Source organism: Orcinus orca, chromosome 15, assembly GCF_937001465.1.
Source record: "Orcinus orca chromosome 15, mOrcOrc1.1, whole genome shotgun sequence".
Classification (NCBI taxonomy): domain Eukaryota; kingdom Metazoa; phylum Chordata; class Mammalia; order Artiodactyla; family Delphinidae; genus Orcinus; species Orcinus orca.
In genome coordinates, this window is record NC_064573.1 from 61,230,248 (window position 1) to 61,258,159 (window position 27,912).

The window sequence follows — 27,912 nt, forward strand, 5'->3', positions numbered from 1 at the left end:
TGAACAAATCTAGACTTCCTGAGCATCTTGTGGGAGCTGAAGAGAACCACAAACCTGAGACCCTAACAGTGACATCATTCAATTCCTTCCCGTTAGTTTTCTGAGAAGTAGCCCAAGCATAATCAGTGACACTGTATGTTCAGGAGAAAAAAAGTGCAGTGTTTACACTTTATTTTTGACATAAAGAAGCCGTATTTACACAATACATTCATATTTTTAAGTATGTTACAGCTCTCTGTAGAAAACCATTCCATCACAAAACAGCAACTTGTGACCCGGATTCCATCTTTAAAATATTAAATCAATGAAAATATTCCTAATTTCATAGCCCATCACAGAGGGAGACTGAAGGGAGGAGGGAGTGAAGAGCAGGTGACAGCAGGAGGACCCCCACCTGACGGGGACAGAGACCAGGAGAGCCCGAGGCTGGGGCACGTGCCCTCCCCCGCAACCCGGGTGACTTCCGAGGCCGTGGACGAAGCACCCCACTTCCCACTGTGTCATGAGGCCGAGCACAGCTCTGAAGGCGCAGCTCTGGCTACACAGGGCCAGCACCCTGGACCTGGCTGGCGGCCTTCTCGCCCGAGGGCTCCTCTGAGACCTCCCGTTCCCTGTTCCAGTCCTTCAGGCCCTCAGGCAGCGAGGTGTCCTCATCCAGGCTGCCGGTGCCTTCCACAAATTCCTCATATGTAGACTTTTCTGCAAACGGTCTGGGGCCCAGGAGTTCCACCATGTTGTTCTTGTCTAACACTTCTTTCTCTAACAGGAGCAGAGCAACCTGCAATGCGAACACCTGTGGTTAAACAGTCACCCAGCAACGTCTCTCCAATCTCATCACCTCCTATTTACAGTCAACCCCCTTCCAAAAAACAGTTTAGGACCACTGAAAAGAGATATTCACTGTCATGTCACTTTAGAATAAGATGTGCAAAAGTCCTGGAAAAACACGTGTCCCCACGAAGGGCGTGGCTGCACAGTGTGGTACATCCATGTGGCCTGTGACTGTGCCCTGGACTTAGTGGGGGAGCTCTGTCCCTGACACCGCAGAAGGACATCCTCGGGGAGGAGAGCCAGACGCAGTGTCCCTGGGCCCCACCTGCTTCCAAAGAGGGAAGGAGCTCCCTCTGGCTTACAGAGCAGAAAGAAATCCTGCCAGGAAGTGTGAGGAAGTGATGCAAGTGACTGGGGGTGGGGGTGGGGGTGGGGGTGGGGGAAAGGGTGGAAACAGGGAAATTTTAAAAGGTGGCTGACAAAAATAAAGACAAATGAGGCAGAGACACAATATGAAGCAGGAGATTAACGTGAAAATATGCATCTCGAAGTTCTGGTCTCTGTGTGGCTGAACCACAAGACTGACATGACACACAGCCACAGAAAAAGGGACCCCTGCCAACTACGAGTGGGGAAGTGAGGGACGGTGTCAGGAGGACAGGGAACAGGGTCACGTTAGACCCGCTCACTGTTACCACTGCCTTTCTACTTCTGCTGCCACCACGGCACCATCTCAGGAAGTTAAAACACACCCATGGCTGCCTCTGCACTGGCCTCTGACTGTCCCCCTGGAGATGGCACCCTGCTGCCACTCTATTTTTTTTAAGTTTTGGCATCTTTTTTCTTTAAAGATTTATTTTTATTTATTTATTTTGGCTGCACCGGGTCTTAGTTATAATGTGCGGACTCTTAGTTGCGGCATGCGAGATCTAGTTCCCCGATCAGGAATCAAACCCAGGCCCCCTGTGTTGGGAGCGCGGAGTCTTAACCACTGGACCACCAGGGAAGTCCCTTCCGCTCGCTCCTTTAATGATGAGTTTTTAAGCATTTCCACTCCAGATTCTTTTAGTACTCCTGACGATAAAACACAGGGGCCAGATGAGATCTCCATGAAGGGCGCCTCTAGCTCCAGAGCTGTGTTTCCCGCAGAGCTCTGGAGTCCCCAGACACCCTGTGCTTCCCTCTGCACCCCCTCCTCGCTCACTAGGGCCCCACACAGCAAGTCCTCCTCTCCTCCCCATGTTCACTGTAGCCTGATGAGCCGTCAGGGTGGATGTCAGCCTTCTCTGCCCTCTCCCATCGGAGCCCCTGCTGCAGGCCCCTCCCACCTACCCTGTGCTCTGTGAAAAGGCACCTCGGGCTCTGCCCGGCACAGCTCACAGTGGGCTCCTCTGAAGATCTGCTGATCGGACAGCATCATCTTAGAATAGCTTTTTTCTCTATCAGTCCTTTATAGAAGACTTTTCACCTGTGCTTTTATTATGAGAGTGTGGAATATTTAAAAGACAGAAGATTCTCCGTTTGGTTGCATGGATTCTGAATAATTAAGAGTTTACTGGATACAAAAAACCGACTGAATTAGAAAGGCTCCCTCCCTTTTGAAAACGCTATCAAATGAGGCACAACAACGGAAGATAAAAAGAATGTTTGTTCATGGAAGGTCATAATTAAGCAAAGGTCCTACATATCTAGTTTGGCTAATTCTTTCATTTGCTGTTCCACTACCTCTTTACTCTGGAGGTGAAGAGCAGTGGTCAATCCCAATCAGGCCACTGGGCTCCGCATTTGGAAGCACTTGGTGGGTGACTGCAGGTTCAACTGTGTGTCTGGTGTCGTGAACAGACTTTGTTAATCCCGCGCTCACATTCCTAAGAACCAGGAGCCGGGATCATGCCCGCTGCTGCTCTTCCCACATCCCCCCAGCCCCACAGAGACAGCAGACACAGCATCAGGATGGAGGAAGGAGCCTGGGATTAACAAGCACAGGGGACGTCGGCATCTACAAACCAACCAACCAGTCAAGCCATCAGTCTCAACTCTTTCTGCAAAACCGTGCAGAGAATCATTGGTGGAGCCGGCACCCACCTTCTCCACATCTGCTTTCTTTTCTGTGAGAAGAGCGACTGTCCTCTTGTAAGCATCGTTGATAAGTATTCGTACTTCGTCATCTATTAGTCTGGCCGTGGCTTCGCTGTAAGGCTTTTCCAACACCATGTCCCCCTGACGGGGGAGGTCAAAGGAGATTTGCCCAACCTTTTCATTCATGCCGAACTGAACAATCTGAAAAAGAATGCGTGACTAGTGGTGGGCATCCATTTCTGCTCACAGGTTTTTATAAAATGGCAGCAAATCCACTGACATGAAATCCACACACCTCACTGCAGTACTACTCTTTAACCCGCAACAACGACACGGCAGCCTTGAGTCGGCCAAGTAGACCAGGGTGTTCTGTGTAGATGGAGGTTGGGAGGACAAGACCAGAGACCCACAGGCAACATCTACAAGGCAGGCGGCAAACGGGCAAGGACAAACCCCAATGGTGACGAGACCTGCTTGAAATCGCTCTGCATGGGGGGAGGTGAGGACAGGCAAGGAGCATCCGACAGATGGGAGGAACCACCCAGGCCGCCCAGAGGCTCTTCCCGTGCCTCCCGGGCTCCAGAAACCTGCGAGGGGCGTTGGCATTCTCCCTGAGTCCACAGGGCCCAGCCTGCACCCCATGAGACCCCCACACTAACCACACAAAAACCCCACATTAAGAAGAAGCTGTGGAAGTAAAATCCAAACTGACCAGAAAAGAGAAGGCGCAGATAAAAGAGGGGAGCAGGAACAGATCAGAAAGTAGGAAGTCACGTTTTTTAAAAGTTTATGAAAACAGCAGGAAACACTAAAACCGTAAAACTAGAAAAACTGTCTTAATCCACCTCCTTCCTAAGAGATCAGGAAAACAAACTTCATGTAAAGTGGGCAACAGAAAAATCCCTTACAAAGTTGTTATGAGAAAAAAGGAGCAGAATAATGTCTACACAGATAAGGGAAGTGGAATGGAGAGACGTCCATAATACAGATGAAAACTGTTACCCACAACTTCAGAAAAGGCTAACCGAAATCAGGAAGGTGATAGAAAATAAGAAAGAATAACATTAAGTCAGAATCAGAAAATTTAGATGAGGTGCTAGAACGCAGGAAATAGAAAAAGAAAACATTACAGTTATTTTTAAAATGGAGATTAAACTAGAAAGGACACAAGAGCAAACAACCCCAACAAACAAATGCCCTAAGAAAAATTATTGGTTTTTTTTGGCAGTGCTGCGCGGCACATGTGATCTTAGTTCCCCGACGAGGGATATAACCCGCGTCCCCTGCATTGGAAGCTTGGAGTCTTAACCACTGGACCACCAGGGAAGTCCCAAGAAAAATGAAAGGTATGGGAAAGTAACAGGCCTAGAAGAGCTGACATATGAATAAAAGGAGTTCCCAAAGAAAGTCACTGACATCAAGTTCCCCGACAGCAAAATGACCTTGTCTGGGGATGGAGGCGCCCGTGATAAACTTAAAGGAAACAGGGGCATGGCTGCTGTCAGCAGAAAGGACCAGAAGGGACAGGCACCAGGGAGTCCACGCGGGATCCCACAGGCTTGTACCTGAATGTAAACTCTACTGATGTGCTTTATACACTCTTAGTAATAAACCTGAAAGACCGAACTCTCAAAACAAGGGTTTCTTTTCCTAAGTTTTGATCATTCTAAAATGGATTTCTCTTAAGAAGTAACCCTTGCCTGGAAAGCCTAGACCAGTCAAACAGCAGTGCTGTTCCAGAGCCATTAGTGCAGGTGAGGATGCAAGACGACCCCGCCCACACTCACCTGGGCATATGCACTCTGAGTCACTTTTCGCAAGTCGTCCTGAGCGCCGGTTGTGATTCTCCCGAAGAAGATCTCCTCTGACACGCGGCCACCCAGAGTCATGCACATCCTGTCCAGGAGCTGCTCTTTGGTATAGAGGTACTGCTCCTTGGGTAAGTACTGCGCGTAGCCCAGCCCTTTGCCCCGAGGGATGATGGACACCTGACAAGGAGAACACACGGTGCGCTGAGGACAGACGCGGCCACTGGAGGCTGATGTGGAGCCACAGGGAGACTCACTGGAGAGGAAAGCACCACAGCCTCGGCTTGAGGAGCTGGGTGGGAGGGCCCGTCCAGGAGAGCATTTTCTCTTAGGGTAACCTCACCCGAGAGGTCTATAAAGTATTTCTTGTCTCTTATAAAACTCAACTGAAAGTGTTCAGTCCTGACAACAGGGCTGCTGCTGACTGGCAACCCCTCCAGACTTGACGCCGGCCCCGCCTGCCCCGCTTTCCAGGAGGCAGAGGGGCCAGCAGCCTTCAGTTTTCTAGTCCTCTTGTTGCAACTGAGTAGATTCCTTTAATTTTTACAATCAATGCTCCCAGTCACAGGTTACAGTTCAGTGAGTTCTGACAAACAGCCTCCTCCCACAACCAAAATACAAAACATCTTCCTCGTCTCCCCGAAATCCCCTCCCCTGCCCCCACAGATGAGTTGCAGTTTCTAGAACTGTGCGTAAATGGCCTCATACAGTTCGGACTTCACCATGTCTGGTCTGTGTGACTGTCCCCGAGACCCACCCCCACTGCTGGCTGTGTTAACAGTGCACTCAGCTCTATGGCCGCGGAGCAATCACTGGGTAAACACACCAAACATCCACTCCTTCTTGAGGGACTTCGGGGCTCTTTCCGGTTTATTGCTATTACGGATAAAGCAGTAAAAGTATTCCATGGACATGTTTTTATTTCTCTTGGGTAAACACACAGGACTGGAACCGTTTGGTTGTATTGGAAGCATTTGTCACCTTTATGAGAAACTGCCGAGCTGGTTTCCACGGTGGCTGTCCCGGGTCAGGTGCCCGCCCGCAGGCATGGGGTCCAGCTGGACTGACCTCGGGACATGTGGAGCTTCTGCAGGGTTCCACCCACACCTCCCGGTGACTTAGGGCATCTGGTATCTTCATGCGCCTAGCGCCCATTCCTATTCCTTCTCTCGGGAAGTACATGCGCATATATCTTGCCTATTATTTTACAGCGTTGCTTGTTTCCCTATCACTGAATTTTAAGAGTCCTTCACGTATTCCAGGTACACGTCCTCTGTCATATACACGTACTACAAGTATTTCCAGGGTGTGTGGCTTGCCTTTTTCTCTGTGGAGTCAGGGAAACCCCCTGGGCAAGAGAGCCCCAGACGCCCAAGCCTGACCCACGGTAGCAACTGCTTTTCCAGAGTGAACCCCTCCAGCTTCTGCACACTTTTCTTTCCAAACTTTATAACTCATCTGCGTGACCCCTTCACCCCAACACCATCAGCAGATGTTCCTGCCACGTGGCCCAGTGTGGCCACCGTCTGTTCCACAACAACTGCCTCACCTTCAGGAGGGGGTCCGCGTGCTCCAGATACCAGCCGGCAACTGCGTGGCCAGCCTCGTGGTATGCCACTGTCTTCTTCTCCTCGGGCTGCAGAACCTGAGTTTTTTTCTCTAAGCCTGACATACAGAACAGAAAACAAAACCCACTGCTTTAGTGACACCGACATCAAAAGAGATTTACACGATACCACACAGCGTCTCATCTAAATCGTGACTCAGAGACCAAGCTGCCTGTGACCATGGAATATTCCCAATCAGGGGCAGAACAAAGCAAAGCATCAACTTCAAAATATACAACCACCGCAAAACGCATTCACTACCCACCCGAGGCCCACTTTCTCCTACTCTCCCACTCAAGTCACATATCTCGTTTTGAGAAATAAACAGAAATGCAAAGTAAAATTCAGCACTAGGGTCAATTTGACACATAAAATTCACAGAAAACGAAGACATCTGGAAAGAGCTCACTGCCTAGTCTAGGCATCGGGAATCACCAAGTAGGGGGAGACAAGGACCGGCCGAGGAGGCAGGCACACGAGGGTGGGAGGAGAGCCAGGCCCATGAGAGGCAGCAGCCCGCAGCCGCAGAGCAGCCCTGAGGAGGTGCCCCCGAGCCGGCCCGCGTGTTGCCAGAACTGAAGGACCCCCGCTCCAGCCTGGATGAAGGCGGACGCGGAGCTCGCCCGCACCTCTGGGCTGTAGTCTGCACTGATACAAAGCTCACAGGTGACACCAGCTTTCTCGTGTTCCAGGTACTCATCTGAGAATTTCTCAACTGGTAACACGTTACGGAGTCTGGGAGACTGAAAAAGAAAAGAGGGCGAACTGTGTTCCTGAGGACTCGGCCCAGGACAAGCACACGCCGCAGAGCCGCCAGTGGGTGGGGAGAGGGCAGGTGGACAGCCCTGTGCTCCAGACACAGACATGCAGTTCTCATGCCCCCAAAACACAAGAATCCCCAGCTTGTCACAGGATTTTCCCTCCTCAGCTCACGATCCCGTCACAGGGCGTGTGCTGGCCCCAGCGGCTGAGCGTGAAGAGCGTGAAGAGCACGTCCGTGCCCCTCAGGGCCAAGGCTCTGCCCCACCCACTGCCCTGGCCTCTTTCACAAACTCACTTTCCTACTAAACACCCCCCCTCCCCCGTTTCCCCCAGACCTAAAAGAACACAAATAGTCTTCTCCTGTGTTTACAGTGAGGTCTTTTAATTCCACTCACAACTCTAACATCTTAGACTTTTTCTTTTCCCTAACGAATCTCAAACGGTCCAGTCACTCACTCGGCACCGCTACAACTGCCCCCCCGGCCCCCCTGCAGTGGCACCTACTCCTTGTCTCACCTGCTAATGAGCCTGCCAGGCCTGTGGCACAAAACAAGCTTCGGAAAGTCTGCTGACAGCCGTTTCCCCCTCGGCTGTCGGCTGTGTGGCCCGTGCCCTCACCCACCCCGCACCATGGGAACCACGGCCATGCGCAGGACCTCACGGGGACATCCCGCCCCGGCTCACTTCCCACCAAACCAGCGGCCCCGAGGACGCCCTTCCCACCTGTGGCCATGGGGCTCCCACGCTCACGTCCGCTACCACACATTAAGGACCAGTAGGGGCTCTGCCTCCAGATGCGCCCCTTCTTCAAAGATGCATCTTCCTGAGCTATCACTGACTATCCCGTTACTCAGTGGCTCAGGAAAACTCGTGTTAGTACAATACTGGCCGTAAAACAACATAAAAAAAGCTCTTAAGCTTAACACTCAAGGCTTGCTAAAATCTAGGCTTCAACACCTCTCTCCACTTTGTCTTCCCTCCACAGGAAGGAGTCTGAGCAACTCACCTCCCTCCCTGAGGCACAGGCCATGACTGCTCCTCCGCTCACCCTCGTTCACACCACATCCCCTCCTCCTGAGCCCAGTTTAAAGCCCGCTCTTCCGTGGAGCCTGCCTGGCCATTCCTTGTCACAGGGAAATCCTGTGACAAGCCGGGGGTTCTTGTGCTTTGGGGGCATGAGAACTGCGTGTCTGTGTCTGGAGCACAGCGCTGTGCCATTCCCTCCTCTGAATGCCCAAGTTCTCGAACTGCTAGTTATCTTTTTAACAGTATTAACTATAAGCTCTCTAGAAAGCAAGGAAAACACATCACTGGCCAACCCTCCTCGACAGGTGAGCATTTCCCGGTCAAACACTGTTACAGCTGTTCATCCATCACCTATATCTAGCTTAGAGCACATTTAACTCATGCGATGAAATTTTTGGAAACAGGGAGGTTGTAAGTGTTTTAGAAAAACTAGATTGCTATAATTCAGGGGAGGACACCTCCCTGCTTGCCGCCCGTGCAAAATGAGGGTGGCGTCTCAGACCCATCCGACAGGGTGCCGTTGAGCCCCAGGTCTGGGCAGATACATGCCCTGGCCTCAAACTCACGCCATCCGCCCTTGGTCGTGGGTCCCACCAGCTGCCTTACCGCCAATTACTCGTTCAATTGCTTGTTCGAAGTGTTTCTGATTTATGGAATCTGAAAGGTGTCTCGCAGCAATCAAAGCAGCTTCATTGCAGACGTTGGCAACATCGGCTCCTGTGAAAGGGACACACACAACGGCTCACCTGCCAAATACACCTGAGCTCACTGGTCACACATTGTGAAGAAGGGAACCCGGGCCAACCGTCCACCAGCAGCAGTCAGTAGCGCTCAGTCCTACCTGGCACAACCCGGCCCCTGAAATGCACGCTGCAAGTATCAGTAGTAGACAGATGCCCACAGGCAGCCCTCCACCTTTAGAGACTGTGCAATGACAGCAAACTAAGACAGCACTTTAAAATGCCCATCAACTTAGTTCCACCATCTCTGTTGGGAAAGTGACTTAAGCGGATATTGGGCAATCTGCTGAAATATAATGAAATACATAGGCATTAAAATGACCTAATGCATTCAGTTAAACAACGAAAGTTAAACATGAGAAGCTTGCCAAAAGCTTCCTAGATCCTTAGGTCTCTGTAAACTAACCTTACAGAGAAAGTATATAGGGACGCAAATAGGCCATAACACAATGTATGTGCTCAACAAAAAATATTAAAAAGTCAGGCTCCTGGGACATTGAAGGTGCCTGTGCCCGTGTATATAGCCTTCTCAGGCTGTAGATAGATGGTCCCTTCTATTTCATGTTAAGTTTGGAAGAAGGGAGAGAGGGAACAAGAAAGGAAGGGTCACATCCTGTAGACACAACAGCAGGTCGTGCTCACCCACCTGAAAACCCCGGGGTCAAGGATGCGAGTCTTCTTGCCAGCTTCTCCTTTTCCAGGGTGCTGTCCAGTTTCAGTGGTCGGAGGTGAACTTTGAAAATAGAGGCTCTTCCTTTTATATCCGGCGGTCCTTGAGAAATTATTTTTAAGGAAAAAAAAAACAGTGAAACAGTTGCACCCCTCCCCACAAGAACTGGCCTGAATCCAGGGAAAACCATCTCACCGATAAAGATCTGCCTGTCGAAGCGCCCCGGCCTCATCAGTGCAGGGTCCAGGATATCTGGTCGGTTGGTGCCCGCCAAAATGACCACGTTCGTCGTTGTGTTAAAGCCTGGAAATAGAACAAAGGCATCACCATTGTTAAATGCCGTGAGGAGGAAGGTGACAGCATGCCTGTCCAGAACGTATGAGCACGAGACACACTACTTTAGTTTTCTATTTATTATCTAGTGATTTTTTAAGTCACAAACTTAATGATTTTTCTTACTATTCATCTTGTCTTTAATGATTAAGTCATATACAGTACAAGACTTAAAGATTTAAGGATCAACTACTAAAGACAAATTACCAAAGATTTAAATTTATGTAACTAGAAATGTAGATTACGTTGTCAACTTTAGAAAGTTTTAAAAAATCAGTAAGGTTAAATTTGCAAAGGAAGTGTCTGAACTCCCTGGGCCACAGGGACCACTCACTGCGTATCTGAAGGCAGGCACCACCCCACCTCCAACCTCTTCTGCAGGCTCAGCCTGCTCGTCTGACTGGCCATTTCTCAAACGGCAATGCCGTGGCCACAGAGCCATCACCCCCAGGACCCTGGCGCTGAAGGAGCCTGGCCCGTTCCCCCAGGGTAGTTTCTGCTGTGCACGGGGTTCCGCAGAGCCGAGGAGCAGCCCCACCTCCTCAGTCTGGCTCCCATACCCGGCCCAGAAATGCAGACCCGCTCAAAATCTGCCAAATTCGCACTTGCTAACGCATGGATTTTCCTGATCCTTCAGAATCATAAATGGTTTGAGAATGAGATTATGATTCTTTAGTGAAGCATTTCACCAGTTTTTCTTTTATTTGGCACCAGGTACAAATGCCATCTTAACACCAGTATTAAGTTACAGCAGGCTGCCAGGCAAGACTCTTTTGCTATTACCTGTACTGGAATAAAAGAGCCCTTCGATAGGGGTTGTTTATTTTAGAGAATCTCTCTTTGCTCTCTGCATCAGCACAGGACTCTTATTTTAGAAACATGAAGAACAATTAGAAAGCACAGTTCAAAACACAAAAGACTTGAACATTCACCATCCATTTCCACCAGCAGCTGGTTGAGGGTATTCTCCTGCTCACTCTGCCCCCCGAAGTTGCCCCTTCCTCTCTTCCTTCCCACGGCATCTATTTCATCGATGAAGAGGATGCAAGGGGCATTCTTCCGAGCAAGGGCAAATAAGTCACGGACCTGGATGAAAATGTAAGCACTGGAGTCACTTGACAAGTGAGTGCTATCCTCCCAATAAAACAGACATCAAGCTTCCTGTCCCCCAGGAAGGCCATCCTGTGTCACTCACTGTACAGTACAAATTTAAAAAGTTACAAGCAGCAAAGAAGTCACATGGCAAACGGTGGGAAACTTATGTAAGGTGAGCAAATATTATTTCTAAAAGCTCATCAGTTATTGTTATGTAAGAAGCACGAACACCAGCAAACTGACACTACATATCTTTATCCTACTAAAAGGTAACAGGTAGAGTTGTAAAGTTTGTATTCAGTTTACAAGTCCAACCACCCTGGGCTCCCTTCACGCCCGAGGCAAGCAGTAACAGCAGACACTTACTCAAAGACCCAGCAACGTGTACACACAGCAGAGGCATGACCCTCCCGAGCCCAGCCAGCTGTCGCCCCACCCTCAGACCATGGCAGCGGGGGCCCTGCGCCCACCTTCTGACCTGCTGAGTTAATACAGTGTGAGGTGAGACTTACTCTAGCTGGACCCACACCGACAAACATCTCCAAGAACTCAGATCCACTAACGGTGATGAAAGGGACGTTGGCTTCTCCGGCTGTGGCCTTCGCCAGCAGTGTCTTCCCAGTGCCTGGAGGACCGGTGAGAATGGCACCCTTCAGATACAAAAAAGAGAAAGTACATTTGACTAGAATTTCAGAGAAATAAATTACATATCCATAAATAATTCCAAGGTATAAATCTGTCTACAAATTTTAGTGATATACACTAAATATTTCTTAAACATGTGAACAATGATAGTAATATTAGTAAGAATATTAATAACATTAGTAAGAAGAAAAAAAATTATATGAGAAATATAGAGAAATATATAAGAAATATTAGAGAAACATAGAGAAAGTAATTATATTAGTGAGAAGAGAAAGGAAAAGACTATTAGAGACTATACTGTTTTAAAAAACTTGGGGGGCTTCCCTGGTGGCGCAGTGGTTGAGAATCTGCCTGCCAATGCAGGGGACACGGGTTCGAGCCCTGGTCTGGGAAGATCCCATATGCTGCGGAGCAACTGGGCCCGTGAGCCACAACTACTGAGCCTGTGCATCTGGAGCCTGTGCTCCGCAACAAGAGAGGCCACGATAGTGAGAGGCCCGCGCACCGCGATGAAGAGTGGCCCCCGCTTGCTGCAACTAGAGAAAGCCCTCGCACAGAAATGAGGACCCAACACAGCCATAAATAACTAACTAAATAAATAAAAGCTGGGCTGATGGCCTTCTTCACTAAAGTTGCCTCCCTAAAAAAAAAAAAAAAAAAAAAAAAAAAACTTGGTAAGAATGTGAAATTTGAAATACTTCTCTTACTTTTTAAGATTTTTAGTGTTGCTTTTTAGACCTAACAGTATATAAAGGGTGACTTAAGCTGGGAATCTACTAATAAACTGCCTGATGTTTACTTCAATAATTCAAGGAGACACAAATATCACACTTCCAACTTACATTGTGCTTATTTTCTTTCCTTTAAATTTCACAAATGAAGTAAAAATCTAATAACCAATGATGAACTTAAAAAGAATACTGTTTGCTCAAACACTGTAATTACTTAAGTCGTAGAGATGCCTAAGTATGATGTGAACAGGTACACAAGTATAGCAAATTATAAAACTATAAAATGTGACTTTTTATCCATGGAGGCAGGCAGGACATGAAATCAAGAAAATGATGATTCCCTTTACAAAGGACTCCTTTAAAGTAAACTTTATTAACGGGTTTTTAAAAGAATTAGTTAAACATTTTCTCTTCATTTACTTAATGCCTGAGCCTGGCCTTAGGGACACAAAGATGGGCAAGGCTACCCGTGGTGCGCAGTGGGCGGGGGAAGGTCTGTCCTCCACAGAGTCCTGGGCCATGAACCTGAGTTCCAGGCCAGGCCTGCTCATGGTGCTGAGAGAGGGATAGCGAGGTCACAGCAGAGGCAGTGTGCTGGGGGCTGCTGAGAGAGGGGTGTCTAAGTTGCCCTGGAGGGAGAAGGAAGCAAACCAAGGGGAGAGGACACACATTTTCTCGGGAACACACGCTACCTGCAAGAAGACACATCCACGCAGGACAGCCGACCTGAAGAGACGCGCAAGTTAAATGGAGACTAGTAAGTTAAGATGGAGGAAGGAGAGAAAAAGAGCTACTTTATAAGTAATCAAACTCCATAAAATTGTAACTTCAGAGATCAAGAAATACTTCAGAAGATTTTTGGGTTAATGAGCTGAAAACCGTCTTCTGAAAGTTCATTTTACCTTTGGGATTTTTGCTCCTAGGTCTTGATACTGCTTTGGGTTTTTCAGGAAATTCACAAATTCCATTATCTCTAGCTTGGCCTCCTCGCAGCCCGCCACATCTTTGAACTTCACATCTATCTCGTCCTTTAGGACCTTGGCAGTGGTTTCTCCGACACTGAAGAGTCCGCCCATGCCCCGGCCCGTGCGGCCGATGCCGGCCGGCCCCCTCCGGATGGTGTAGAGCAGGAAGGTGATGATGAGCACGGTGGGCAGCATGCTCAGCAGGAAGGAGCTGGGGGCCACACGACAGCGCAGCGCTCAGGCGGGCGGCCCTGGCTCGGCTGCCCTGCGAGGGACCCGCCACCCCGTAACTGCACACGGTTTCTGCCTGTGCAACACCGGGCTATCCGGGTACATCTGAGGCACAAGGAGACTCTTAGTGTGTCAGTATCACTGAAGGGGAATCTCAGAAAGACCAAAGAAAAACCTGTTCTCAACACGTACGCTGTCCAGTGGTGCTTTATTCCTACCTCAAGAACCACCATTTATGCACAGGACGGACCTGTGATTTACTATCACTACATCAAAATTTCAAAGAAATTTCGTTCAAATTGCTCATTTAACAATTTTAACATGATTCTGGTGTTAGCCTGAGTAGAAATTCCAGTTCTCTTATTGGAATGCATCAACTTATTCTGAAGAGATGTCTTCCAAATATTCAATCCTTGCGAAGGCAACAGTGGTGAAAGCTGTCTCTGGGCGGCTCGTGCAGGCTCACAGAGACCCAGGGGCAGGGGTGCCCTCCAACCCATGCCTGCCCTGGCGGGAGCAGCTCACGGGTGACTTACAGCCTTTTGCCTTCTGTTTGTCTTAATAAAGTCAATTTCCACACAACTACAGGCACAGACATATACTTATACTGGGTAACATAATGCAATTTAGTTTAACTTACCCTAAGAAATTTAGGTCAAAACCTGGTACATGGTTTAGGTAAAAAACAAAACAAGAATAAAACCAGGATTAGCTTTCTAACTTTTCATCTATTATAAAATTTTAAATGCTGCTATAGCATTTAAACCATGAACAATTTACTCTTTGGTTTATTTCTGGAGAAAAAAAATAAACAGGTTTAAGGAATGGTGCAACAAAACTTTGTGTAATGTTTCAGGACCAGCCTATAAAGTTAAGTAATTATATGATAACCTCAGGGACCAAGGGATATATTGCATCACGTGTGAAATAATCTCGGCAGCTAGCTGGATCTATTAATAATACTGCAAGTAGACTGCAGGTCTACATACACCAAGACTCAAGAGAGTCCCTGAGGCCGAGTAAGACCATCAGCTCAATTAACAAGCTAGCTACCCCTTTCTCCGCTCTCTTACATGTACAAAAAAATTAAGCTTTATTTCTACTTTCACTCTCAAACTCGTAACTCTAAATCAAGGTAGGCGTTCTGCATTTAATGCAAATGGGGTCACCACCAGGAGATCTACCAGGGCGTCCATGTGTGAGCACTCAAAGGCCATGTATCCCCAAATAAGCCCAAAGACAAGCAACTCCTGAAATCAACAAGCTGTTCCCGAAAGATTCAGACCTGAAGTGGCCTTTCTAAAGACAAATAACCTTTAAGGGAAGAAGCAGCTCTGACCAGAGAGGAAGAAGCATTACTTAAAAATCCTGCAAACTCTGTGAAATATAAATGTAAAGGATAGTTAAAAGGTGGGAATGCCACTCTTTAACACAAATGGGCTCTTTATGCTAAACTCCTACTCAAGAACGGTGCATTGGACATTAACCCCAAACTACTGCTTAATCAAGATAAACATTAACATGTAGAAAATCAACCAGTCTCCAGCAAACTAGTAAGTTACTAATGGTTGAAAAGAACTCTGGCCGAACTGAGAGGCCTGTTGAGAATATAAAGTGTGATGCGCTGCCCCCTGCTGACAGAATACACAGTGAGCCCCGGGAGCACAGGCAGCCTCCTGTGTTCACAGACACGCTTCTTACCCATCACTCTCAGCAATGTAGACCACAGGGACCCGATTCTCCCCTTCTATGCCCAATTCCTGCTGTAAAGTTTCCAGATTCCGCTCAAAGGTGTCCACACTGCCAATATTGAACCAGACATACTGCTGTAAGGACAGAAAAACAAAATATCCTAATTTTGTTAGGGGAATGAAGAGGAAACAAAGGATTCAATTCACAAAGGGTTCAACTTTCCAAGAATTTTTCAGAAATACTGCAAATTTACAAATTAAAAATATACAATATTAACAATAACAACAAGACTTGTTTTAACAATGCAGTGACTAAGCTTCACTCAGTGAGAACCCCTGACAAGCCTCAACCAGTAAGCATTTCTATAGCAGCATTCCTCCACAGTCCTAAAATTGTAAACTCGAAAAATGAAAACTCTCTTTGAAAAGACAACCCTTTTCAGAAACAAACAAGCATCCTTTTCCTCTTGTCCACTTCTCAGGAACTTCTTAGCTGCCTGGTCCCAAACCAAACACCAGCCTGCGGCAGTGATGGCACTTCTCAGTGTTGGGATGGTTCCCATCCCCAGGTGCACCACGACGCCCTGGGTCCTCAGAAGGAGGTGCTATCACCGACCGCCAGGAGGCAGCTCCACCCAATGGGACAGAAATACCCTCCAGTCACTGGACCTGGGAGTTCCTGGGACCCTAGGGAGGGACACCCGAAGGGCTGGAGGCAATGGCGATGCTCCCCACCAGCACAGGGTTCCCCACTGTGCTGGCATTTACTGTCCCCGTTTGACAGAGGACAAAACTACAGGGGTGACCCCACCGCCCACGGTTACACATCTAGGAAGTGGGTGGCTCTGAGCCCAGGCAGGCTGGCTCCAGGGCTAGCGACAATAACCAGCAGGCCACACCGGCTCTCCGACATAACCACTCCCACCTCTGGAGCTTCCCCACACACTGGCCCCTCTTCCCAGCACCCGGCAAGCATCAGCTGCACTGCACAGCCCCAAAAGACTTTGTTCCTCCTCTAACCTGCAAACGCCTAAAAAACATGTAAACCTCAGACACTTGAGACATGTACACAGACAAGAGCAACATGTCCCCGCAACCCTTCCACCACCAGGGTTACTGAGTGGGCGCCGTCACTGTGGTGTTTCTCTCCACGTGTCTAAAAACAAAAGACGGCGAGTAAATTGTATAATATTCTATAACAATAGTCCTCGGTAAGTTGTTCACAGACAAAGCTACACGATTCCTGTGGTTATAGGCCCCAAATGTGTCAATGACAGAACACTCGCCAACTTGGCTCCCACCACCAATGGGGCAACAAGCTAAATGATGCCTCACATCAGAGAGTTGGGTGGACCAAGGCCCAGCAGCACGGAATTCTAGGGACAAGACCTAGGTGAGACCCTCTGGGGTGGGTCCCAGCTCTGCAGGTGATTCCTATGCACACTGAGGTTTGACAACCACCACTGACCTACACAATCTCATTTGAGAGCTAAGCCCTAAGAGCATTAGTGTCACTCCCATTTTAAAGATAAAGAAACTGAGGCTTCAGTTAGGTTAGACCATAGAGCTAGTAAAGAGCAGAGCTTATCTGAGGCCAAGTGTGTCAGACTCCAAAGCCTGTGCTTATACAGCACAGCACAGCAATTAATATCACTATGCCATAAGCAGTTGGACACAAAATCTTATACCCATTTCCGAAAGCTTGAAATAGTCTTTATTAAACAGGCAATACATATTCTCTGTAAAAAACTAAGGAAACACAAACATAATGAAAATAAAAAGCATCCATAACCTCAATATCCAGAGATAAACACTATTAGCAATTTTGATGTTGTTTTCTCAAGGTTTCAAAATACCCCTTTTACAATCTTGAAATACGCACAATTTTGAAAAGAAATCAACATAAAACCTTAACTGTAATATAAAGGAGTGATACAAAGTAATTTAAAATAAGATGGTACTAATTTCAATACGAAAACGCTCGTGCATGCCAGTACTAAGTGTAAAAACTGCTCCCCAGGGAGGAGCAAGCCCTACTGAGAGCCGAGCCCCAGCAGGCGATTAAAGAGGGACGTGAGGAGCCGCTACTGCTGACCAGGGGCCTAATGGGCCTGTTTATATGGTTCTAATTTTTTGCCCTATAAACAATGTTTTGGAGTACATCCTTGCACAGACACGTTTACATGCATCCCTAATTATTTCCCTAGGATTATTACTGAAGCAAAATTACTGGGTGTATGCGTACTTTCAAAACTGCTGATAAATACACTGCCAAACTGTCCTCTTGAAAGGGAGTGCCAATTTAATTCCCAGCACTAAAAGTCTGAGGAACAGTTCTGAGAAAAAAAAAAGTAGCATGGTTATTAATGAACATTTCATCATAAGATAAAGAGAATGGGGGGGGATTAAGACAATTCAAACAACTTTCCTAACAGTGACTGAAATACGAAAGTCCTATGACGTTACAGATATTCTTATATTTATTGATACGTTATCAGAGACATGATCACCAACAGTTCTCGTTTTCCTTAAATGTTGCCCCATCCAGGCAGGATGATGATGAAATGGTGAAGCGAAGGCATCCTGAGATAGAAGGGATGCAGCCTGGAAGAGGGCTGGCCCTAGGGGAGCTGTAAGGTCGCAGGATGCCCAGGGGCTAGGAGTGGGCCTGGGGGTCGGGTCCAGGAGGGCTGGGAATCACCTGGGAACCTCATCTGCCTCCTCCCCCCCTCCCCCCCATAATCCCCTCAACCCACTCTGGGGTCTCTGGAACACATTTCAAACTGGTTGGACAAGAAATACAAATGTTTTTTTTTAAATAAGAACAGAAATGGAAATTAAAATAATACAACATCACAAAACAATTGGGAGAGATATGACCAGAATGCTTCTTAAACTGATTTGACAAAAGTTGTCTTAAGACATAAGCAATTCAGATTTTAACATTTTTTTTCTTAATCAAACAACTGTTTTCTCAGTCTTGAAAAATCATAGATACTGGAATACTGAAAACTAGATTTCACACACTGGTTTCTAAATGAATAGCCAACGTGATCACCAAACCAAACCAAACCCAAAACCACTGCCCAGCCCCTGCACACATTACGGACACAACGTTCACATCCTCACTGTTAGTAAGGATCCTGGTTGCTGCGCTGCCCAGTTCCGACGCGGCCAGTGTACATGGCTACCGCAATGTGAGGGAATGCTTGCTTTTCAGTTTTACATCTGAAAAGTTAATTTACAGCTAATTCACATCAATTAATAAAATCATTTACCCCATCAACAGGAGTTTTTCCTGGTGTAAAAGTCACTCGAACAAAACGCTTGTTGACGACTTCCAGTCTGTCTACCTGGAATTTTAAGAAGTTAAATATTCAAACATAAATTTACACAAAGACTTGAGATATTCTTTTAAGCTCATCTGAAATGCCTGTATTTCAGACACACAAAAGAATATAAAGTAAAGAAAGAAGATAACGTAAGGATTCCCCGTGTTCCCCACTCCAGCTTGAGAAAGAAAACATCACAAACACTGCTGAAGCCCCCAGTCACCCAGAGGTGGCCGTTCTCTGCAGCGGGTGCTGGCCACCCCAAAGCAGGGCTTGGTCCCAGGCCACAGAGACCCAACCCTAAACAGACACTCACTTCTGCCTGTTTTTAAACTTTAAAAATGGTCTCATCTGGCATGTACTTTTCTACAACTTTCTTTTTCTTCTGTCCTTGTATTTGTAAGGTCTTTCCTTGCTGACATGTCAGTTCTGCAGGGTACCCCATTTTATAAGTACACCCCAAGTTATTGGTCCATTCTCCTGTTCACAGACATTCAGACTGTTTCAAACGCTCCCCCATCACAAACAATGCTGCTGTGAACATTCCTGTGTATACCATCTGGACACATCTTCAAGAACTTCCCTGGGATACGTACCTGTAGATAAACAGAGTCCAGCTAGGCTGTAGGGCAAAATCGCTCTCCAAAACACTACTGTCCTCACTTGCTATTAAAAGACTTTTAAATTTCTGCCCCTCTAGGGTATAAAATGGTTTAAACTTGATTTTCCTGCAAGCTCCTAACTACACAGGGTTCTAAAGATCGCTTGCACACCTCACCCCGAGGCCTCTGGCTGCTGTGGAGTGGAGCACTTTCGGGGGGGCCTGTTTCCTGCCGCTGTCAAGTCTGCTCTGGCAGGAAGTCTGGAAGGTACGAGCCCAATATGCGAAGTGAGGGAGCCTGCAAGGTTCCAGGAGGAACCAGAATGGGGGCTCACCATCTGGAAAGGACTGACTAGAGAACTCTATCCCACATAAAACTGCTGGGGCAACGGTAGACTGACTGCAGAGAACCAGCGGGTCAGGAGGAGAAGTGGCTACAGAGCCAGGACCTGTCCCCATACTCGAAGGACAGGAATCACTTCTTAGAAAGCAGGCTCCTCACGACACCTGGGAATCACACATGTGAGAGCCTCACTTGCTTCAAAAATCTGAGTAGATAATCGTTTCCATTTTTTCCATCCTCACCTTACTGTACAACCTTTAAAAATAATTTTAGATTCTTTATATTTTGTAAGTATTAATATTTTTATTTTATTCATTTCATTGATGAAAAATCCAGTATTGAGAGCTTAAATCATTTCCCCAAGGTTACAGAGCAGGCCTAATGCTTGTTCTCTTACTATCACTTTACTTCATCAATTCTAAGATGGTTATTTTTCGTATTTTAACCTCTCAGACATTGCTGATGCATGTTGACAACTGATGGTATTACATAGTTTCACTGGCGGCTCACTCAATCTTTCTTAGTAACATGTAAAATAACATGTGCCTTACAATCCACAGCATCTTAAATGAGCTGAAACAGGGTCTCACTGGGCAAAGACCCAGTCCGGGGGCACAAAGCTCATGCCCGGGCCTTCACTCAGAGCCCATGGCTCTCGCTGTGAACACTGAGTCACCTATTCACCTATTCACCTTCCAGGCCCACAGGACATTACAAGCAGTGAAGGTGTAAAGGAGCTGGGAGAGGCTGGGAAAGGTGCAGGGAGGAGAGGCACCCGAGGGCACAAGAGGAATGATGGGAACAGACAGGGACGCCAGAGCAACAGTCAGGAGCAGTGGCTCCAAAGCGAGGCTCTAGCATGAAAAGAAATAAAAGGAGTTCGTGGTAAATTTGGGGACTGCTGGGTCAAAACAAACAGGTTCCTTGGTTGCAGTACTTTCCAGCATTAGAAAAATCCAACACGGGACTTGATGGCGAACAAGCCTGGCTAACTTGGTGGCTGTTTATCATTTTATTGGCCTCATCTGAACCCCACCCTTTGAACCCCTGCAGCCTGCAGGCCCACACAATACTCACTACTCCTTTGGAAAGATAGTTATTGACAAAGTCCTTCCATGTGATTTCTCTCCCGGAGCTCTTGAACAGGAAGTAAAACAGGACTCCTCCCCAAAACAGGGCGGTCCAGAGAAAGTACATCCTGAATTCCTTGTCATCCCATGGAATGTCACCCTGGGCAAGAAAGGAGACATTTCTGTGAAGCATGCAATGTAACAACACGGTCTACACTGTGCTGGATGCAAATCCCTTCCAATGCCATGAATGCCACCCCAGAGCCCCAACGTCAACCACACAGTGTGGAATCAAACCTTCTGGAACCTGGACCACCAGTGAGAATCGTCTTTCTTCCCACCTCGTTTTCCACCACCACCAACTCCTCCTCCAGAAGGACGCGGGGCAGCCGCTGGCTTCAGTTCTGTTCACAGACAGAGAGTGTGTACAGTGGCATGGCAGGATTTCCTATCTCTCAGCAATGTTTTCATTAATACCGTTTAATAAAGTTTTATTGCAAAACACATGGCAACTGATCAGTTACTGAACAAAGTGCTATGAGGAAGCCTGAGACTAAGAGAGAGAGGGGTAGCCCTCAGGGAGGCTCCTGGCGCTTCACACGCACAGTCTCACGAGCTGCACACTTACCCAAGGACCAGTAGACACATGACTCTGCCCATCTTACAGATAAGAAAGGGGCTGACATGCCTGCTGATCACCTGGTGAAGTGCTCAGTGACACTGAGCAAGTGACAGAGCTGGGATCTGAGTGCACATGAGCACGCTCCTGAGTTCCCACCTGAAGGTAAAAAGTAGGTGCCCCTGCCCTGCCCCAAGCCCTGAAGTGAACACTGTTAACAGTTTCTTCTGCAGGAAAGACATGATTTTGATAACTGGCCAAAAACAAAACCACCACTACCAACAACAAACCCACTTCATCCCCATAAAATCTGTTGGTAAGAATCTGAAATTAGTCACTGTCATGAGTTGAACTGTGTCCTCCAAACTCATTTGCTGGAGTCCTACTCCCCAGTGATCTTAGGGTCTTCACCAAAATACACAAGTTGAAATGAGGTCACATGGGTGAGTCCTAATCCAATATGATTAATGTTCTTATAAAAAGGGGACATTTGGACACAGACATGCACAGAAAAAAGGCGATATGAAGAGACCCAGGCAGAAGATGGCAGTCTACAAGCCAAGGAGAAGGCCTGGAACAGACCTTTCCCTCACGACCCTCAGAAGAAAACAACCCTGCCGCCTGCCGACACACTGATCTTGGACATCCAGCCTCCAGAACTGAGAGACATACTGTTGCTTCTGACACCCAGTTGTGGAACTTTGTTCTGGCAGCCCTAGGAAACTAATACAGTCACTAATACTCTCCCTTCCCCCCACTTCTCCATCCTTTCAAAGACCCACAAATACTGTTCTGACATCTTCAACTCCTGGGAAGCCACCCCCTCACTGTGCAGGCCAGGAGGCCTCAGCACCCAGTCACCTGCAGGGCCTCATGGCCTGGGCTTCCTGTCGTGCTCACCCCTCCGAGATGCACACAGGGAGCTCCCGCACCCCTATCTCAAGTAAGGCAGGGTCTCAGAGAGGCAAGCCCATCCCTAAGACGCCCAGGCCTGGGAAATAAAGAGGAGGCACATTTCTAAAGTTGTTGAACGATGTCCCATGTACTCCAGGACAAAGTAACATATATGCAAAAGGTACCCAATAGGTTATATTTAAAAAGTGGACCAATCACCATTAATCAGCCCCAAACCAAGGTCAACAGGAAGTCGCCCGGTCACCAGCGCTCCATCAGCCCACACAGCACTGGTCCTTCCTCGGCTCTGGCCTGGCTTTCATGATCCACATTCTCTTAGCATGTATTTGTCCCTCCGAGACCCAAGTTCACTTAAAAACAAAGGCTGTATTTTATTTTTCCTTATATTTCCCTAGAAGGAAACGATGCCAGCTGAATGCCAGCACGTGCCGGACACTGTGCTAAGTGCTACCACACGTGAAAGGGGAGCAGGGCCTGGCACACACACAGGCCCCCAAGCCGCTGGCTCTGACAAACCCTCTCTGAGTCGCTAAGGGAAGATAAGCCTCTGAGGAACAACTTGAAAAACACTGCACTCACAATACACGTCAAGTAAATTGCATGTATTGATAACATGTGCCAAATGTACTTACTAAATATGCAGTTAGATATGACTGATACTGACCAGCCAATATCTCTAAGGTAACCTCCAATTAATTCAATTTGAAAAATGACAAGAAATATGAGCAGAAAATTAAGATAAAATGAAACAGAATTTTATATGTGCTCCTAGACTACAGTTTCAGGACTGACTTAAGATTTTCTTTGTTCAGTGAAAACTATCAGCAACATCATATATTAGGGGAAAACAGTAAGTTCAAATATAATCTTTTGAAAAGGTACCTTTTTTTTCTCCCATAACTTCTTTAGGTTCACTAGCTTTTTTTCCATTTTTCCCATTGGGAAAGTATTTTTCAAATCCTGTTAGAAAAGGAAAAAAATACATATCCTCAAACTAAAATTCATCAAGTTTTGTGTACGTGCTCTTTGTTTCGTTTTGTTTTTTAAAGAAGATGTTGGGGGTAGGAGTTTATTAATTAATTAATTAATTTTTGCTGTGTTGGGTCTTCGTTTCTGTGCGAGGGCTTTCTCTAGTTGTGGCAAGTGGGGTCCACTCTTCATCGTGGTGTGCGGGCCTCTCATTATCGTGGCCTCTCTTGTTGCGGAGCATAGGCTCCAGACGCGCAGGCTCAGTAGTTGTGGCTCACGGGCCTAGTTGCTCCGTGGCATGTGGGATCCTCCCAGAGCAGGGCTCGAACCCGTGTCCCCTGCATTGGCAGGCAGATTCTCAACCACTGCGCCACCAGGGAAGCCCGTGCTCTTTGTTTTTAAAGCAGCTGATTCATCACTAAAAAGCACAAGCTAGAAGTTTAACATTGCTTGTGTAGGGAGTAAATCAAAGTCTAGATAATACAGCTCACAACCCCGAGGAGTCAGAGGAAAAGGTCTCACTGGCCTGCCCACCTCATTACCGACAAAGGTGCCACATTTGAAGGTGACACACTGTCATCACTGCAATCAAACAGGAGGAGGTGGGGTGGGTTGTAAGAGGAGACATGACTTAGGAATCAACTGAAACAACGCCTCTGCACCTGCCCTGTCAACACCCGCTGACAGCGAGTCTCTGTCACAAGACTGTCCACCGTCACAGTCACATCTGAATGTTTACCTTTTGGAGGCCGAGAACAGAATCTCTGATAAGCAGCAATCACATCTGTCAGAAGAGAACTTCCGCTGGTTTTTGCTTCAGTTGTAGCATATCGATAAAGCTGCAACACAACATATAAATAAAAGCATGAAGGTTACATCAAAGTAAGAATGAAAAGAGCTTCATTTCCTAATACCACCAAGTGGATGAAATGCTTCTCCCTTCAACAGGCAGTTACAGACTAGCATAGAACGGCCCCCCCACCGAGGGAGGACTAGGGTTGTCCAGCCCTGGGCCGCTCTAGTCCAGCAAGAACTAGGAGACACACACTTCGCCCAGAAAACGAGAGTACTTCAAATCATACCTAATTAAGAGCTGCAGCCCGATTACGATTCTCTACCAACACATTCACTCTGGCATTGTTTACTTAATTTGTAGCATTCAAAAGGCAAACTCCGACATGGAACATCGGCTGCCTCACTTGCAGGGTCTATCACACTACAAGGTCATTTACCTGAAATTACAGAACAATGCTGCTTGTGAACACAATACAAAATTTATCTGTGTTCAAAGACAAGAAAGTTATGGTCCAATGTCACTGATAGTCCTTGTACTAGTAACATTTGCTAAAGGTATTTGATATACTGTCATCCTGACAAGTCCCTTTACAGATATATCTCTGCTTTAAATAACATGTTGCTAAAAATTGTTTGTAAACACTACCTATATAAGTCAGAGTATAATGTAAACAAACTGAACAAGCTCCTTATTAAATTTAGGTGCACAATTAAAAGCAATCAACGGCAAGGTCCACTGAGGGGCTATATCTAAATTTGGCAGTGGAAAAGTTCAAGTAATTCTATCCTTCTGAAAAGTGAAAATTCACCACCATTTTTTAGGACAAGCTTTTACATACAGGTGAGAATGTTTAAAGTGAAGTTCATCCGCATTAGTATCCATCCTAACTTGCCTCCTTTATGGTCTGATGAGAAAAATAAAATACCACAAAACCATATAAAATCACTTCACATCCACAAGTGTGGCCATAATAAAAAAGAGAGACAATAACAAGTGTTGGTGAGGATCTGCAGAAATTGGAACCCTTGTGCACTGCTGGGGTGACGGGTACAGCCACTTTGGGAAAGTTTGGCATTCTCAAAATGTTAAACGTAGAGTTCAGTTACCACATGATCCAGCAAATCCACTCCTACTCAAGAAAATTGAAAACACACGTCCACACAATACCTTGTACATGAATGTTCATAGTAGCATTATTCATAATAGCCAAAAAGTGGAAACAACCCAAATGTCCATCAACTGATGATGAACAGACAAAAACGTGGTATATGCACACAATGGAATTTTATTCAGCCATAAAAAAGGAATGAAGTACTGATACATGCTACCATGAAACCTTGAAAACATTATGCTAAGTTAAAGAAACCAGACACAAAAGGTCACATATTACATGATTCCATTTATATGAAATGTCCAAAATAGGCAAATCCACAGAGACTGTAGATTAGTAGTTGCCTGGGGCTGGAGGAATGGTTGGGGAGAAATGGGGCGTGACTGCTACTGGTTATAGGGCTTCTTTTTGAGTGATGAAAATGTTCTGGAATTAGATAATGGTAATGGTTGCACAAACTTACGAATATACTAAAAACCACCCAACAGTACACTTGAAAACGGTGGATTTTATGGTATCTGGATTAAATAATCAACTAAAAACCAAAAAAGAATGAGCTGATTTAATTCCAAATTATTACACAATTAATAGCAAAGTAGGACAGAAACACTGATACGGTTCTTGGTAGACAGCAATGCTGGTCTGAGAGAACTTGGAGCTTCTGTTATGTTGGGCCCTCCCTGACGGCTGGGAACACTTGGCCCAAGAAATAACCACTGATAATGGATAAGAGTGTGTCATATGTGAATAAATATTTTCCAATGCCAAATCCATTACGGGTGTGGATTGAAAAGACCTGTTATCCAAGCTGGACAGGGCAACAAGTCACTGAATATCTGCTCCAGGCCAGGTGCTGCCAAGCAGTGGGGAGCCCACAGGGGGACCAGAACCAGTGCTGCCTCGAAGAAACTCGGAAGAGTAAGGAAGAGTCCTGGGAACAAATCAATTACAGGACGGTACCGCACGTGCAACAATACAAAACCTTAAGTAGAAAGGTACAGAGGTGGCACAGAGAAGGAAGTGGGTACATGTTTAAGGGACCTAGGCATGTCACAGGGAAGTGGCACCTAGCCTGGAATTTGAAAGACTCACAGTTCACCAGGCAAACAGTGTCAAAACTTTTAATTTTGGTTAAGCTGGAAATCTGATTTTTTGCATGATGATCTTCAACATATCTCATGATACTAGGAGACTCACAGTCATGTACCTGCAGTGGGAGAAAACGACGAATGCCCAGGGATACTACTGTGAGGGTCAAATGTGATAATATACGGAAAAGCACCTTTAAAATTGTGTGGCAATACCCAGGTTTACATTATCATTTCCAATCATTCTGAAAGCTACTTGAGAGCAAGGGTTCTTTATTAACACCATATTAAGCAAGTCTTTGTATCACAATAAAGTACAGAAATGGGTACACGGTATGTGCTCCATAAACATTATTAGCTTGCTGAAAAATCAGCCCCCTTTAGGCTCTCTTCAAATTGCGCTGACCTGGAATACCTCTAGCAATAACCCCCGTGACTGTATTTAATAATGAGATTATTTTCTACAAAAGAACCATCAATTAAATTTTTTTCCTCTATCTAATCTAAGCCCATTCAAAGAATAATACATATAAAAGATTATGAATTTGCAAAATTTAAGTACAGAGGACCCCAATTTAGAGAATTAGGTTTTATGTCTGATGATGTGAGTACTTTTTAGTTGTGAAGCATCAGTTTCAATCCTTTGAGGATTATACCTGAGACCACACATCAAAATCTTTTCCCCAGGAACCTCACTGTGAGAACAGACTTTTAACAGATGCACAAACGCAGAGGAAAATCTGTCCTCTCAGCATCCCTTGCAGGTAGCAGTCATTACTGTCATTACAGTCACTACCTGGCGTCCCCACCCAGATCTTCAGGGCAGTACCAGGGAATATGTGGCACCGACCTACACAAGCAGGAGACTTCCTTACACCTCAGCATCGAAGATTCACGGAAACTATAGTGCCACTCGAAAGAAAGGCCTTTTAGATAAGATTCCTGACAAAAAAACCTGCAAACTCACAAGGCACATCCCTACCTGCTTATTACATGTCTGAGTCCAATATTCACAAGGGACAAAAGAGGAACCGAGGAAGGTAAGACGGGGAAATGGATGTAATGCAAGAAACGGAAAAAAGGCCTAGTGCACAGCCATTCTGAGTAAGAGACTAAGACGAATAACCCTGGCTGGCAAGGGGTCTCCGAGGAGGAAACATCAGGAATGCAGGTGTATCACTGCCCTTTCTGTGGAAAGACTGAGAACACTTCCTCCAGGGCATCTGGCGACTGACCCCAGGCCTCGCCCACCACCCCCGGGGCTACGTGCGCGGTCGTGGTCAACCTGCGCGAGGCGGGTGCGCCGCGGGCACAGCCGACATCGGCTCTGGGAGCCCGGCCCTGACGACGGCAAAGCAGAGCCCCTCTGGGGGGGACACCGTTAACGACCCCGGTTATTAGGCGTCGTGTCCGCCGGGCGGCGACAGCCCCACCCCCGAGCCCTCGCCGCCGGCTCCCGACGCGCTCCGCTCCGCAGGCCTCCCGGGCCCAGGGCAGCCCCGCCGCTCCGAGGTCCGTCTCCAACCGGGCCGGGGACCCACGGCGAGAGCAGGGCCCGTGACCTTGACTCCCGGCGCCGGGCCGGAAGCGGGTCGCCGGCCGGAAGCGGGCCAGGGGCACCGGACTCACCGTCCGCAGGCAGAGCCGTTCGGTGGGGCCCGCGCGGCCGCCAGGCACGAGCATCGGGGGCAGCCCGCGGGGCCGGCAGGCGCCCCGGCCCCACAGCAGCAGGCACCGGTGCGCCATGGCCGCCGGCGCGTGCCTCGGGCCGGGCGCTGACGAGCGATCGGCCGCAAACGGCCGTGCACTCTCGGAGCTGAGGCCGCTGGACTGCTCGCCAGCCACCCCACGCTCTTCTGCGTCTGCTCGCGCCCCGCCCCGCCCTGGCGCGCTGACGTCAGCCGCACGGCGGCG

The 27,912-nt window shown here is 47.3% G+C and overlaps 1 protein-coding gene across 4 annotated transcripts; it reads right to left on the minus strand.

Moving 5' to 3' along the window:
• Positions 1 to 138: 138 nt before the first annotated feature.
• Positions 139 to 27,862, minus strand: AFG3L2 (AFG3 like matrix AAA peptidase subunit 2). Of its 4 annotated transcripts, none has more exons than XM_033439451.2 (17): positions 27,628 to 27,862; positions 23,743 to 23,842; positions 22,917 to 22,994; positions 20,798 to 20,904; positions 20,508 to 20,660; positions 18,433 to 18,507; positions 15,165 to 15,286; positions 13,170 to 13,443; positions 11,404 to 11,541; positions 10,729 to 10,882; positions 9,659 to 9,766; positions 9,440 to 9,565; positions 8,660 to 8,770; positions 6,208 to 6,323; positions 4,638 to 4,838; positions 2,857 to 3,051; positions 139 to 778 (listed from the first exon to the last, which is right to left on the minus strand). In XM_033439451.2, exons 1-17 carry the CDS (start codon positions 27,742 to 27,744, stop codon positions 539 to 541), a joined length of 2,415 nt encoding a protein of 804 aa, XP_033295342.1. In that variant the 5' UTR covers positions 27,745 to 27,862; the 3' UTR covers positions 139 to 538. The 4 variants fall into 4 exon arrangements, with proteins under 4 accessions (XP_033295342.1, XP_033295341.1, XP_033295346.2 ...); XM_033439450.2 differs by having other exon boundaries at positions 15,165 to 15,289; XM_033439455.2 differs by lacking the exon at positions 27,628 to 27,862 and having other exon boundaries at positions 15,165 to 15,289; positions 20,798 to 20,906; positions 22,918 to 22,994; positions 23,743 to 23,786.
• Positions 27,863 to 27,912: the final 50 nt, after the last annotated feature.